The 10884-nt window shown below is 35.1% G+C and overlaps 1 protein-coding gene across 1 annotated transcript; it reads left to right on the top strand.

The window, feature by feature from the left end:
• The first annotated feature begins 7386 nt into the window (after window positions 1–7386).
• On the top strand, window positions 7387–9963 carry LOC126872225 (uncharacterized). The gene is made up of 4 exons (XM_050631922.1): window positions 7387–7561; window positions 7836–7991; window positions 9330–9491; window positions 9746–9963. Exons 1-4 carry the CDS (start codon window positions 7511–7513, stop codon window positions 9890–9892), a joined length of 516 nt encoding a protein of 171 aa, XP_050487879.1. The 5' UTR covers window positions 7387–7510; the 3' UTR covers window positions 9893–9963.
• The last annotated feature ends 921 nt before the right edge of the window (window positions 9964–10884 follow it).

Here is a 10884-nt window from a genome sequence, read left to right as displayed (position 1 = left end):
ATTCACCGAGCGCAAAGACGCTAAGTAACTCGCTAATACGACTTCACGAGAGAATGACTTTCCGTCGCGATGATGCTGCAGAGGAAAACTATGATGGGGTGTGTATAAGGACACGAGATCATCGGATTCGTCGAGGAAAGCCTTGGTCCGGAAAGTGAGGGAAATTGGCGTTACTGCTAGTTGGTCAATTTCCATGTTTGTGGTTAGAAAAGGATGCTAGCCGCCCTTGAGGGAAAGTTGCTGGCGGGAAGCATCGTTCGTGAGAAAAGCAGACTTCCCCTATCTTCCCGTAGTTGGGACAAAGACTGTTTGTCTGTTTGAAGGACTTTAGTTAACTAAATCCTAAGATTGATAGCGGCACCTCAGACTAGCTGCACATGTACTGTGGAGATGCATCGACATTTGGTCATCATCTTACCCGGAGAATAGAGTCTGCGTATGGCGAGCTACGGGACAGAAACCGTTGTAATGTTTACTGTCGAGTGCCGCTACAACTATTTCTTTTAAGGAGAGCTATAAAATTACTCCATTCCTATGTTAGGTAAAAACGTTCATTCCGTGACCGCGGCTACGTTCAGCGATTTGTTGTCTCCTCGAGCCCAAGCTCATTATCACAAATCTCGAACAATTATAATCGAGCTAAGTTATAGAGGCTAAAATATTGAAGTTTTTCCGAAGAATTCCAAAGAAAAGCCGCGGTGTCCTTTCATCTCCGACACGGCCATCCTGGCGATCATACGTCCTCGGGTGTAACTAAAATATTGGGTTTTCCCACATTAGACTCGATACAATTAACGTTGTTTACAATTTAGTTAAATGTCCAAATAAACCAAGGGTCCAGTTCAACAGCAAATTTTGTTCGGAGATTTGGTAACAAAAGGAATAAAAGAATACAAATTAGTAGCAACATGATTAGTATTCAAAATGCTAGTTGCATCCTGCGGGTTATCAGTTTGATCGCAATGGCCTGATGGGCCATTATCGATTTCGCACCCAAATGAATCTCGTTTTTCTGGATCGCACGACCACACAGGTCGTGCGTTTGATTACATTGTCGCCTCGGGTGCATGTGAACCCATCATACTACCTCATCAATGTTCATAGCATTATCGCTCATGGTGCATGTGATCCCATCACATGATCTTAACAAGCTTCATAGCATTATCACTCATGGTGCATGTGAACCAATCACACGCGACCTTACCAAGCTTCATAACATACTCGGCTAGATGTTATGGTCATTATGCTTATGATCCTCCGAGATCGGGGTACTCATATCGCCATGGTCACTGTTCTCGCCATCGCTACAGACACCCAACTCAGCGGGAATACAACTATCTGGCATTTTTCTCAATCTGTCGTGACTGTATTTATAGGGTCGTTCACTGTCTATTGTTTTCGAAACGTACCTATCTCCTTCCAGTATTTTAGCTATTACAAACGGGCCCTTAAATTTTGGATCTAAATTAGATTGATTTTATTTCCTCGTTTTTGCGTAATACGAAATCACCAAGATTAAACCTAACTACTTTAGCTTTAGTTTTGTCAAATCCACCTTTATCGTACCTAGCACTAATTTCTATGTTCTCCATTGCCTGCTGTCTTACATCGGAGATATCTACTTTTTGTGAACATAAGTTTCAACGTACCCATAATATGCTCTACCTGTCCGTTGGCCCTATTCGCACCAGTTGAGATTAAGTGAAGTTTAGTGTTTACCTTGACAGAAATCTTGGAATTCTTTGCCCGTAAAAACATCTCTCTTGATTCGCTATTATCCGGCAAGGACCGCCAAATAAAAATATAGCAGACTTAAGTGTTTTAACGGTACTAAGGGAATCTATTTTACGAGTATGATGCAGATATACGATATGTGAAGACGTCGACCAAAACAATGACATATTCTTTCGAATCACTTTTACCGCTTAGTTTGCCCGTTATGTCCATGTGAACTGTATGCCAAGGTATGCTGGTCTTAAGTATAGGATGTAATTCAGTTTGTAATTTACCTGAACTTGCCTTCGAAACTTGACAAACATGACAGTTCTCTACGAATTTACGAACATATTTCGCCATTCCTTCGAACCAGTAATACTCGTACAGCTTCTCAAGCGTTTTATCCTAACCTAAGTGCATAGTTGACTGGTGAACATGGTTAATAACAGATCACCTAACGCCTCTTGGGACAATGGGCAAGCAGAGAGTTCTGCCTTTTCTTTGTATTTTACGATAAAGGGTACCAGATCATAATTCATACACATTTGCGACATCTTCCGCGAGCTCATCATTTTGCAATTTAGTGACGATTTCTGAAATATGAGGATCCCGACATTATTTAGCTAACAGCCAATCTTCTGAGATTTCGGCCACATTAACTTCTTTTCTTTGACTTTGTTAATTATACTATGATCAACATCTATAGGATTCCGCGCAAAGAAATCTACGTGAGCCATTCGTTTACCTTCTCGATACACAATGTCAAAATTAAAAGTTTGTATGTAAGCCCAACACCTGTAACCCTGTCATTTAAATTCACCTTATTACTAGATACCTTTAAGGAATTACAATCAGTGACAACAAGAAATTCTCGTTCGTGTAAATTGTGGGGAAAATGTTTAACAGCATTTATAACTGCTAACGTCTCTAGCTCATATGAATGATATGTAGATTCCGCAGGGCTAGATCTTTTACTGTAGTATTCTACTATTCTACTTTTTACCTTCATCCTTATGCATTTAAGCAACCCCCTTATCCATCCGAACTAGCGTCAGTATGTAATTCTATCAGATAATTAGGGTCAAATATCGTTAACACCAAAATATCTGTCAGGACGGAAACTACCTTTTGCCTCAGCTTTTCGTGCTTATCTGTCCAAGTTATTTTTTTTTTTTTTTTTTTTTTTGTTACCGGAAGTAAGTGTGTATAGAGACGTGTGAAAATTTAGAGACGAATTTTCGGGAGAAACTAAACCTATGAATTGCCAATGCTGTGTGACGGTCGTCGGTTCAGGTAAAGAACTCAAGGCTGGTATTTTACCCGGATTGGGACGAACTTATCCGTTATGGATTACATATCCCAAGTAGAGTACCGATGTCTTTAGGAAAGAGCATTTAGAAAAATTAGAAGAAAATCCGGCATTTATGAGGGTATTTAATACGGTGTACAATCTTTCTAGAGCTTGATCTATGGAGATGGCAATAATTAGAACATCATCCAAATAGACAACAATGTACGAACGGCACGTTGACGTGTTTTCAAAGAAATCTCAAGAATGATCTCTCGTTTCGTTTGTTCACAACATTAAAACCACTAGCTGTTGTTGAATATAATGAAGAAAAGTGTGGTATAGATTATTCCGACCAAATGGTTTCTTATGCCACCACAATTAGAAGAGGGATCAAATGATACAGAAGACTTGGCATGCAACTTCGTCTGGGAATTTCTGTTGTAAACGCTTTGATGGTTTACGAAATTGCAGCAAGAACATAAATATTAGAATATTTAGAAAAATATTAGTTACAAAATTATTAGGGTTGTTTGAAAATGCAAAAATCCTTGTTTTCGACGGAGTCAGCATAATATCGCCGTTCGGAAAAATGATTCCGGAAGAAACATTAGACGCGCATGCGAACTATGTTATGCAAATAAAAGACGTCGAATGGACCGAATAAAGGCACAAAAGAATTTGAAGGAAATAACAATTTATTGTCCAAATTGTCCATCGGGGGTAACCAATGCTGTATACTTTCTAGAATTAGGATGAATAGGGATTTGGTGAACCCCGCTAGCCATGTCCAGACTAATAAAGTATCTCGCTTTTGCAATCTCGCGATTTGTTCCGCAATAAGGGGTAAAGGATATCGATCCGCGACCGTATTTTTATTTACTTCTCGAAAATCTGCAAATCATCTATCTGAACCATCGTTCGTCTTCACGTGTAACATAGGGCTCGCGAACGATGAATTACTAGGCCTTATGATATTTGGCTCTAATTGATTCGCTTATTCTCTCACGTACTATTCTGCGCTCTTCCTCGCGAAATCTATAAGGACTTCTTTGTACGGTGATGTTAGGATCAATTAATTGTATTTCTAACTGGCCTGTATTTACGCGAGTACGTAGAAAACCCGTAACGAATGAATCTTTGAATTTTCGAAAAGAAAAATTAATCGATTTTCATCACTACCACGTACATCAGTGTCAACTTTCCTCTGACACAGCATCGGCACCGTAACTTACTTATTCTTCAACGTTAGAGTAGTCAACATGTCAGTACCGGGTTAGTCTTTTCCCTTATTGCTACGTCAACTAGAACAAAAACTCTAAGAGCCTTGCTCGATTACTAACGAATATTGTGCCAGTGTATCGCATCTCTATACACCAAATCATTGTCTACAACGTATATCACAAGCAACGGTGTAATTTAAGTGTTAAAAATATATAGTTTTTATAACCCTGTTAATCGCAGAGTTATATCCTCTCCCTATCTCAACTAAAATCAGGGGATCGATCAACTCGTGGTGTCGATTATTATAATCGTAATGGGAATTTACAACTCCCGTTGACGTGTTTCTTCGCGATTGCGTCTCCCCGCGATTGGTCTATTGCGCGATTTCGTTCTATAACGTAAGAAATTTTCTGGTGGTAGATCACACCTCAATATTAATCCACCTTCTATAAAACAGTTTAAAAAACTTAAATCAGACGTTACAGTTGCTAAAATCCCTACAAACCATTCTTTCCCCAGAAATATGAAACTCAACCTATAGTTTCAACTAAGACGCTAATAATCTATTACAAAAAAATAACTTGCTAAAATTTCTTTCTAACTAATAAATAATTATAATGTAGAACAGAGAATCTCCAATTTACTAAGAATGAGTCAGAAGATAAATCTTGTACCTACGCAATAAATTTTCATTATCCTAAAATCTATTACCTCAAAGATCTCGGCAATGACGAGACTATTCTCGCCATTCATTATTTATCTATATAAATCCTCGCCGTTCTTTATCTCTTGGACGTTTCCCTTACAAAAGATATCACAGACGCGCAATTTTTCTAAATCTACGAGTAACCGATATATGCTACACCGATGGTGTTTACAACGACCAAGCTCGTTCGCGATCGTATAAATTACTTTAGCCGAGTAATTTAATCGCGTCGCATCGCACAGGTTACATTCTAATTAACGAAGCGCAGCATGGAGGAACAGGTAGGAAGAAGAAGGAAAAACGCGGCGGAAGCCAATAACGAGCTACGTTCTCGAAAACAACACGCGATAACCTGTTTCGTTTTGTAACACGGTGTTGTTCGATCGAGATTAATTCGATTGCATCGTAGGCCGCATCCGTTCCCACGACTTTATCAGGAACCGTCGTTGCTGTGGCTCGCGTGTACAGTGTGCAGTGTGCATGTACAGTACGCATATAATCGAAATGCGCAACTAAATCAAGTGGTAAATGAATTGATGAAATCCATTTAACCGCGTGTCCATCCAGTCGGAATTAGAATAAGTTCGTAAAGCGTCCGTGCATTATCGAAGTGATGATAGGTCGTAAGTTAGCGTTTGCGAAATTTCCTGTTTTGCTTTGTTGATTTATCTTTCGGGGGATAAATTAAATTTTTTACGAACGCGATTTGTTTAGGAAATTTCAGACTCGATGCACTATCGTTGAATTACAGATGTTTATACACAATGTACATTAAATGCACATGCATATTTTCGCAGTAATTGACTAATTATTAAATTAGTAATTTTGAAAATTCCTTTAGGTCTGTGGAGCAGTTTATTGTTGGAATTTATTAATACTGACTAAGAATGAGAGACTGAAAATCAGAATAAGCAATTTAGAAAATAATTATTTATTCATTGTCAAAATTTATTGTATTTCTGGGATCAAATATAAATAGTATACGGTATTACTTTTAACTTTTCATAAGAAACAAATATTAATGATTGTATTATGTATGTTGTCACTTGAAACGTGAAATTTTATCGACGTTATGATAATTGAGATTCTACATTATTAACCGATGGGTATGTATAGGTGGAAATGTTGGAGGAAGATTAACGTTAAAATCATATTTTTTACATTTACATATTTACACTTTTTGCAAAACACCAATGTCCAGATTATTCGTAGGGTTATTTGGTCTCGGATAGATATCCTCGAGAGCAAGAATTTCATCGTGAAACGAATGCATCAAAGATATTGTAATTTATCTTTTGGCTAGTGAGCGATGTATTGCTTCAGGCAACAATGATAACTCACTCGTTCAAGGTCATGAATCGAAAAATAGCGGATACAGGTCACGTTATGTCCCTTTTTTTGTCGATTAATAGGGAGCATGTCAGTGTTAACGGCCAATAAATTGTCTTATTTGATAGAAGCTGGCTGCAGCCCGAGAATATCATTTTTGTTGATACACAGGCACATTTCTGCGGGAAATTTCAATTTCTCACGGATGCATGTAGTTTTAGGTGAGAGAAGAATGAAACAAAAAATGTAAAATGAAAAGTTGGTCACTCTTTGAACTCTTGTTCAAACGTTATAAGTTTCGACCGATCATTTATCTTATTCGCTCATTCAAATTGAACGGTTTGCTCTTAAAACAGCCTTTAACCATATACGGTAACGAACATATAGGTAAATAGAAAAATTCCTCATTTCACGTTTAATTTAATTTAGTTTATAATTATTACTCGAAATAAAAATTGGGAAAAATTGAGAAATGTTCTACACTTATAGTGCTTCAAGGTATAAGACATGTATTTTTAGACAAAAAAGAAATCGAGATAAAAAGTTTATAATACAACAAATTGAATCTACGATTAAACATTTTGCTATTTATATATTTATTTCATCGTATATTATGCAATAATATAAACAATATTGTTGCGAGTACATATTTAGCAGCCAGAGTGGGAGGAAACAATGTCTTCACTGTATAAAGAGTGAACCTTCTGGAACGTTTAATACATAATCCGATGAGTTCTAATCTCGCAACAGTATTAAAATTCTTCTAAACACGTAAGTTGAAAAAATATCTATTGTATGTATGTTTATGATAGTTGACGATTTAGTGTCGCTTTGAGGAAAGGTTAGATAATGCGTCTAATATCGATGTTGCAAAAAGCTGTTAAAATATGTTTGCGGCGAATACGTTGCTATTTGTCAATGAACATATGTAATGATAAATAATAACATAATAATAGTATACTTACATACGTAATAAATAATAACATAATGATAGTATAGCAATCTTTACTATGACCCTCGTAATTAAAAATGTACAATGTTCGTGACAAATGTTTTTATGTAGTTGTTCATTGTAGTAGTTTCACGACTATAAAAGACAATAAGTTGTGATAAAATCACAGATCCACCAGATGTTACATTACCAAACGGGATTCTTTTCCTGGGATAACCGAATGACAATATTATTAGCTAACAGATTGAAATAGTCCATTTAATGCTACTTGCTGTCTAGGATACTAGCTGTCAGGATGCTCTTCTGGTTGTTCACAGTCTGCGCGTTAGGATGGTGCATGGTGCAGGTAAGGATAAAATAATTGAATAATTAACTTTTTCCTACAAATGATGTATTAAGTCGTGTAGTAAGTTTATTTTCTCTTTGGAGTAATATTTTATGAAATACTATAAAAACGTTCCACGTTGTTCAAAAGTTCGAGGTACGTTTGCTTTTTGGATGAAACAAACCTATTGTAATTATAACCATTTTTTTTAGTAGAAACAATTACAGTTTGAATATTGCAAGAAAATAATACATTTTTAATTTTAATTTAAGTAATTTATATTTGTTAATATAAGGCAGATTACGACATACTATTGGAAGATATTGACTGTAGTCAAATTAATGAAGAATATATAAAGTCATGCGATCTTGAACTAAACTATGATAGCACATATGGGGCTAGTCTGAACGTGTATGTAGAGATCATTAAAACACTTCCTGAGGACACTAAGGTATGTATTTAAAGTATTTTCGATTACAGTATCATAAATAACGATTAATCATTTAGTTTAAACAATTTAATAAAAATTTCAATACATTAGGTTGTCCGAAAAGTGTCTTTCTTTCGCAAACGTGTTTTTTTACAACAGTGCACCTTCATGCACAATCGTGATACCAAGTCTGTGAAATGTCGCGGTGTTTATCTCAACAGAACAAAATGGATCGTACGTAATTCGACAAAATAATATAAAACAAAAAACGTTGTGCATCTATTATTTCCTCATAAAACGAAAGAAACTTTTCGAACAACCTAATATATGTAGTTGTAGTACAACCGTCTTACGTCAACTAAGATTGTCGCTCTAATTTTTTATATTTCGTATATTGGCTGCTATTTCTACCTACATATGTACGTGCATATAAGTATCTTACTATATTCGAAATTTTTCTACAATTGCTTTGAATATTAATCATTTTTAGTTGTTTAACTTATAAAAACATGTAAAAATTTGTAGTTGTTAACACATATTCGAGTTTATAGTTTAAATGTACATTTACCTCAATGTAACAGTAATATCATCAAGTGTTTTAATTACTTAGCGCTGTGAGTAGGAAATAACTATGATACGTAATACCTACCTGGAATACCTACTTACAAGGGAAGTTTTTGTAATGTAATCATGATTACTAACCGTAAGTTAACTTTGCATCTCATTGAGATGCGTCTTCTTATCGATCTCTTTGAATAGAGAAAATTCCGCTTTCTTAGAGGAAAATGATGAACGTATATCCATTGAAAAAAAAATGTTATTTGCATATTTTCTTCTTACAAGTATTCAAACGATCATTATAGCGAGACCAGTGAATTCTCTAGTTAAATCTCTTTTTTTTATTTGAGTTCTTCCAATTATACATGAAAGAGAAATAAACGACGATTAGATTAAAAAAAAGATATATGTATGTATATAGTAATTAGGTAAATTAATTATGTGGTTTTAGAAAAGCTTTATTAAAATAGAAATGGCTTTTATATTATCTTCTCTATTAATAATATGTATTATAGTTTATATTAAAACAATAATCCTACCACGAAAACGGAGTGATTAAAATAAAGGTTAAAAAATTCATTATATTATCATGTAACGCATGTATTATTATAATACATATTATGATATATACAAGACATATTAATTATATCTCCTTGTAATAGAAACGATATGAAATTATGTAAAATATATATAATATATAATATATATAATAGATATTATATATATAACCTATACATGATAGATTACAGAATTACTCGTATCATTAAATTAATATTCGTATCATCAACATTTGTTTTATAGGTAACAGCCGACGTATTTACGGTTCGAATGGGTGAATATACGGTTGATCTTGGGCTTCATGTAGATAAAAGTATTTGTGAGATTGTAGCGGATTCAAAATCTATAATGGTACCTATGCTAAGAGCAATCGACATGGATAACGATAATTGCCCTCCGGACCCGGTGTGTAAACAATTTGATACTCAAAAATGTAATACAGACGAGAACCTTAATTTATTTTTATCAAAGAGGAATTAATTATTTTTTCATCCATATTTTATTATATGCCTAATAAAATACAAATTTTGTTTTTTATTTTGATAAACTATTTTACAATATATGTATATATGTAATGAGCAAAGAAAGAAATCATCTTGTATTACATACATTTTTCTGAGAACGTTAGGTAATTAACTTTATAATTTATTACATTTTAGGGGGTTTACCAACTAGAAGACTACGTAATTGACAACATGGATGGTTTACCGCCATCACTTCCCGATGGTCATTATTTATTTAATATGACATTAACAAACGAAGATACCACCATAGTGCACATTGATGTTTATATAAGAATATACTGATCAATTTTTCGAACCTATATTCGTATAGAATTTAAAATAATGTTTAAAATAAAGATTGACCAGCAAGCATACGATACGTTGTTTACAATATTTTAAATATTCTTACTGAGGTATCTGCTAACTTATAGTTATTGAATTAGCGTACGTATTTTGCTACATATTGCAGATTTTTTTTTTTATTTATTTGTTGAAATTACAATCAATTCTCGCGTTGAGAATTTTTAGTAATTTTTCTGGCGTGGCGCAGTGACATGGCTGTTTATTTACAATAAGTTAATACTTATTATAGATAGGTATAATTTATAAGTATTATAAGTAAGTGCATATGCTTAATTTGGATAATTAAATGAATCTAACGTTTAGGTCTAGCGGATAGTGCCTCTTCAGCCTGCGAATCTGGTCCGTCGTATCGAGTAGTCCAGTGATTAGGGGGTTTCGGTGTTTGTTGATTCTTTTGCTATATCTGTCGCCATATTTTGCTATTTCTTCTTTGACGGTGGGTATCTTGAGGTCGCGGTGTATTGTTTCATTGGTTACATACCAAGGTGCGTCAATTAGGGATCTTAGCGTTTTCGATTGAAAGCGTTGGAGTATTTCAATGTTGGAGTTACTTGCTGTTCCCCATAGTTGGATTCCAGACAGGTTTTATTACGGTCTTGTAGAGGGTAATTTTATTCTGTATATTTAGTTTGGAGCGTCGGCCCGTGAGCCAATAGAGTTTTTTTAGTTTGTCCTTTAGTTGCTTCCTTTTATCTGAGATGTGTGTCTTCCACGTTAGTCTCCTGTCCAGGGTCATGCCCAGGAATCGGACTGTGTCCCTGCTAGGAACTGTTGCATTGTTGATAGTGACCTGGGGGCAGGTTTGTTTTCGGAGCGTGAAGGTTACATGTGAGGATTTCTTTTCGTTGACTTTGAAGACCCATTTGTGAAACCACTTTTCCATGGAGTCGAGACTTCGCTGGAGAGTAGATGAGGCTATTACGGGGTCTGCG

This window comes from Bombus huntii, chromosome 12 (assembly GCF_024542735.1).
Source record: "Bombus huntii isolate Logan2020A chromosome 12, iyBomHunt1.1, whole genome shotgun sequence".
NCBI lineage: Eukaryota > Metazoa > Arthropoda > Insecta > Hymenoptera > Apidae > Bombus > Bombus huntii.
The sequence above is the reverse complement of the archived record's forward strand: the minus strand, read 5'-3'. Positions and strand labels throughout refer to the sequence as shown.

Bases quoted from the DNA above. Each gene is read 5' to 3' on its own strand.
- LOC126872225 (XM_050631922.1), top strand. From the start codon at position 7,511: ATGCTCTTCTGGTTGTTCACAGTCTGCGCGTTAGGATGGTGCATGGTG. The intron at 7,992-9,329 runs GTATGTATTTAA...TTTGTTTTATAG, and splicing joins CACTTCCTGAGGACACTAAG to GTAACAGCCGACGTATTTAC. The intron at 9,492-9,745 runs GTGTGTAAACAA...ATTACATTTTAG, and splicing joins ATAATTGCCCTCCGGACCCG to GGGGTTTACCAACTAGAAGA.